This window comes from Atta colombica, unplaced genomic scaffold (assembly GCF_001594045.1).
Source record: "Atta colombica isolate Treedump-2 unplaced genomic scaffold, Acol1.0 scaffold2, whole genome shotgun sequence".
Lineage (NCBI taxonomy): Eukaryota > Metazoa > Arthropoda > Insecta > Hymenoptera > Formicidae > Atta > Atta colombica.
This window is the reverse complement of record NW_017259293.1, coordinates 904,579-909,626: the sequence shown is the minus strand read 5'-3', so window position 1 is coordinate 909,626 and position 5,048 is coordinate 904,579. Positions and strand designations below refer to the sequence as shown.

Sequence of the window (5,048 nt, the reverse complement as noted above, 5' to 3'; positions counted from 1 at the left end):
AACAGAATATATAAAATAGACAGACAAACAGAGAGAAACAGAGAGAGAGAGAGAGAGAGAGAGAGAGAGAACAAAGATCTTTTTCATCATATTTCGCAAGATCATTAATATTTAATTTTTTCAACTTGCTATGTCGAATTTATAGAATAATTTTGATTAAAATATACATCACAATGAGAGGAAGTTGTATACCGTCTATTTGATCAGCAGATATGTAGAAATTAACAGAAACGAATTAACGCACAATCCAGTAAAAACAAACGGATTATCCATTCATATTTGTGCAGAACATAAGCCGTGATAATTGAGACAAAGAAAGTGCGTCACGGAAAATGGTCTGTGAGGATAATAAAAACTACATTCCATATCTCTTTTTCGATCAATTGACGGATGATCGCTGTGTTTGATACATTGAATTTTTATAGCCATGACATAATCATAATAACTATTGGTCCGCTTGCTCGTTGGTTTCCTCATTGTCAGACGCTGATATCGATAGTGTCCTATCATGATTTGTGCAGGTCTCCATCTGGCATTTGCTCTCAGCAATCTCCAACCAATGTTGCTTATTTATACTGACTCCGTCAACGAGTGGCATAAGTTTGTCCGACAGATGGGCAAACGCCTGTCCAACATACATAGATAAGTTAGAAGTTTTATAAGAAGGAAGTAGGATGTATACGCCGATTCTAATTCTATGTATTAGTGCGTATACATATACGATGTGTGTGGTGCGCGCGCGCGCGCGCATGTGTGTGTGTGTGTGTGTATGAGGGATTCAGAGAAAGGGAAGTGCCTCACATACGTTGGGAAGAGGGAAGCGCGTCATCAGAGCCCATGAGAGAAGGGTTTGTTCTTTCTCTTTCTCACCTGTTGCATTATCTCTTTAACCTATCCTCTCTCTCCTATTCATTATAGGATGTAGTTCTCTCTTTCAGTCCTATACTTATTCTTTGCATTCATTTTTCCTCTCGTTGTACTCTCTCCTAGTTGTCTTTTCTTCTTGCACATAATTTAATTAAATAGATATGGTACTTGCGATATATTTTTAATGATATGACTTAGAAACTAATTATGATATTTTTATGAATTTTTATGAATTTTTAACAATATAGTAACACTAATTATGATAATATTTTTTTAATTATGATAATATTTTTTTTTAGTAATGTAGTACAAAATAATCAAGCGCGCTTTCTTATTGACTAATATTATTGCGAAGATATGAAGAAGAACAAGAAATGGCGAAGATACTACGGATAAAATAATTTTAGAAGAAAAGAATATATTTTTTAACATACATTTATTTATCATATAATACAGTATGTAGTAATATAATCTAAACCATAGACTATTAGTTCACATTCTATAATAGAATTTTTATCATAAATTTTGTACAAAATGTTTGCAGCATCGCTTTTATTAGTACAATTTTGTCTTAAAAATGACACAAAATATTCGAATTACTTACTAACACCGTACGTATATTGATTCAGTTTATAGAATATATGCTCAACACATTGCTCAAATTCAAATAAGAAAAGCATAATTGTTGGTTACAAACATGTGCATTAATTTAATGTTAATTTTACGTTATTCGTATATTTTAATAAATTCCATATTTAGATCTTGAATCGATGATGATAATAGGATTGTTGATTGTATTAATCGCTCGATATCTGTATGTTTTTCGATAAATGTTCTACGTAGGTATAGCAGGAGGTATGAACGGCGGTTGCCTTGATTATCGCCAATCGCAATTGCACATGAGATATAGATTCCACAACGATTCCAATGTCCAGGAACTTGTACGCTGTCGATGTCATGCATATTTCCTCATCAAGATACGAAGCATGTAGCGAGGTTTCGAAGATGTAATGCACTAGACGATGTTTGCGCTGTAGAAAAAAAGAAAACATGTAAATAGATCTTATAAAAATACATAATATGTATAATACGTATAAGCAAATATTTTAGAAAATTAAATAAACTTACTGTCTCTTGCACGTCTCATTCTGTTGAATTGGAACGTAATAGTTCATGACTTGAGATATTTTATTTTCTTGGAGAACGTATAATTAGCTATAGCTGTCTGAACTCTGTTGAAGCTCTCTGAATAATTGATGCGATAATGTTGTCTGGAGTTCTTTTTTTAAACAATGTTCCCTTCCACATTTTTTTTACACACCCTAAAATGGAGGGGATTTTTTTATATTATACTTTGAAGAACAGTTGCGTAGTCGAAGGATACAAAATGGACACATATCATAAGAATGCACGATATCGAATCTTTTTTATCTAAAGAATAGGCGCCAACGACAATAAAGTCTGCTTACTTCTATTCTCTTTTCAAAAAATGAATTTCGGGGCAGTGTATTTAGTATGAAATTTTATTTATCTTTAAAAATATATGAGTTTATTTTTAAATGTAATTACCATCAAATCTTTGTTAAACTATACAATATCACATATCACAAGAATGCACTTTGACGGTATCAGATTTTCTTTTTATCTTTGGGGATCGACAGTAAAGTCTCTGTTTCCATTCTCTTTTCAAAATATTTTTTTTTGACCTATCTTTACAATTACGATAAAAAAATCATCCTTTCGAAAACATGTTAAAACTTGTTGAAACATGTTCAAACATGTTAAAACGTGCAGCAAATTATCTTTCTATACTATAAAACGAAAAAATTTTCTTCTCTGGAAATTCGTTTTATCAGCAATCGAGCAACAGTTCAAAATAACAATGTGGATCAAACGGAACGTGATCTCTAGCGCAAGCCGTTCAATTGAATACGCGAGAAGAGTTTCTTGTGTGAAAACAGCGTTGTGATAATTTCGAATCGTTGAAGAAACAGAGTCATCGCGCAAACAGAAACATCGCGCTAAACGTCCGCGATTATCAACGATTAAACAATCGTTGATCTCGCGCGACTAGAAAATTTGAAAGACATGGTGCACGTTTTGTGTAAGTGAGTGCTGGGTACACCGCGATAGCGCGAGATCGATACAGCTTTCGAAAGCCATATATTGACCGGTGCTGTCATAAACTCTGAACACATCGAATCTCGCCAATTCCTCGAAGATGCGAAAGAGATAGTGCTTGAGCATTTGCAAAATATTATTCACAGACATGATAATAAGATAAAGTGTTTAATGATGAATTTATGTAGTGTTAAATGTGCAAATAAAAGTGTAAACGCGAGAAATTATGAACTCTTTCGTTCATCCGATTTACATGAGTACACGTCGCACATCATCGAGCTTGATATCGCAGGAGGAATTCCAGGAATGCGATAGTGGGTAGATGCTGTCACGTGAATTTAACAGTAAACATAAACAAGTACAATCCTCTGCATGTCACATCAAACTCCCGCGAGAAATTAAAATGAAGACAGCTGGTTAATGTGCAATTCCTAGGCAACGCGTGCTTCGCGTGGTCGGAGGTTGCCGCTCTACACCCTAAAAAAAATATGGAGCAAGAGTCACCGTATCCACATTACACAACTGTAGTGAATCTTTAAGACATTGTGTTCCCAATCCCAAAATTCGAAAATTTTAACAATATCTCTGCATATCGCATCGAAGAGCAAAAAGAAAAAAGAGGATTCTTTCGTTATGGCTTGATATGAACAATTATTGTACGTGCGGGATCCATAGAATGATAACGCGGGATACTTCGCGTGCTAAAGAATGTCCCGCCACGTGAACTCACAAATGGACACAAGAATATTTTTGCGATCGATATATAATATATACCAGGTGTATAAGCTTGAATCTGCTGTTTGCTCATAGGTAGCATTAGTGAGCGTACAAAGCTATCCTGGGCACACAACACACTTTTTTTTATGTGTTTCACATCTGTCAACATTAACCAGTGCACATCATCAGCAATTTCATACAAAAAAATACATTTTTTCTTTCGTAATCATCTCTAGTTTTTTTTTAGAAAAAAAGCATATGCGGGAAGCTTTGCTTTTCTGTTTCAATTTGAAGAAATCGGCTGCCGAATCGCATCGAATGCTTGTGGAGGCCTATGGCGACAATGCTTTATCGGAAACAACATGCAGAGATTGGTTTCGCCGATTCAATGACGACAATTTTGACTGAGTGACAAGAAGCGTGAAAATCGGCCCAGGAAAGGCTGCTTTGAGGATTATCAATTGCAGGCTCTTTCGGACGAGGACGATACCCAATCGCAAAAAATGCTTGCCGAGCAATTGGATGTTTCTCAAGCAGCCATTTCCATGGCTACATGCCATGGGGAAGGTTCAAAAGATCAGAAAATGGATGAACTGAACGATAAGCAGATGGAGCGACGCCAAAACACATGCCAAATTCTGCTTGCCAGACAAAAAAGAAAGTCGTTCCTGCATCGAATTGAGACAGGCGATGAAAAGTGGATCTATTTTCAGAATCCTAAACGCAAGAAATCTTGGGTTGATCCCAACCATCAACATCTTCTCAAGACCAAATCACTTCGAACGAAAGACGATGCTGTGTGTTTGGTGGGATCAGGAGGATGTCATCTACTACGAGCTGTTAAAACCTGGTGAAATTGTAAATGCTCATCGCTACCACCAACAACTGATCAAATTGCACCGTGCTTTGCGTAAAAAAAGGTCACATTATTTGAAAAGACATGACAAGCTGATTTTCCTTAACGATAACGCACCATCGCACACGTCAACAATGGTCCAAAACTACTTGAAGACACTCAACTGAGAAGTGCTACCCCATCCTGCTTACTCATCAGACCTGGCACCTTCTGACTATCACCTGTTTTCGTCGATAGGCTACACGCTCGCTGAGCGGTACTTCAATTCTTACGAAGACTTCCGAAAATGGCTTGATGATTTGCCTTGAAAGATGAGGAATTTTTTTGGCGTGGTATACACAAATTGCCCGAAAGATGGAAAAAATGTATAGTTAGCGAGGACAAGTACTTTGAATAAATTTGTTTTTGCTTCCGAGAAAAAAAAATGTGTTTTTCTGACTAAAAAAACAGCGGATTTAAGCTTATACACCCTGATATATATATATAC

General features: G+C 35.9%; 1 protein-coding gene across 6 annotated transcripts in view; it reads right to left on the bottom strand.

Moving 5' to 3' along the window:
* Window positions 1–341: 341 nt before the first annotated feature.
* Window positions 342–5,048, bottom strand: part of LOC108687079 (dual 3',5'-cyclic-AMP and -GMP phosphodiesterase 11) — a 332,230-nt gene continuing 327,523 nt past the window's right edge. For 3 of the 6 annotated variants that reach the window (XM_018192683.1, XM_018192681.1, XM_018192682.1), the window contains one exon: window positions 446–625. In XM_018192683.1, coding sequence (XP_018048172.1) covers window positions 446–625 — 180 coding nt within the window. Of the gene's footprint in view, window positions 626–1,286; window positions 1,899–1,995; window positions 2,190–5,048 lie in introns of those variants that run through there. The other 3 variants (XR_001931736.1, XR_001931737.1, XM_018192680.1) reach the window with 2 other exon arrangements.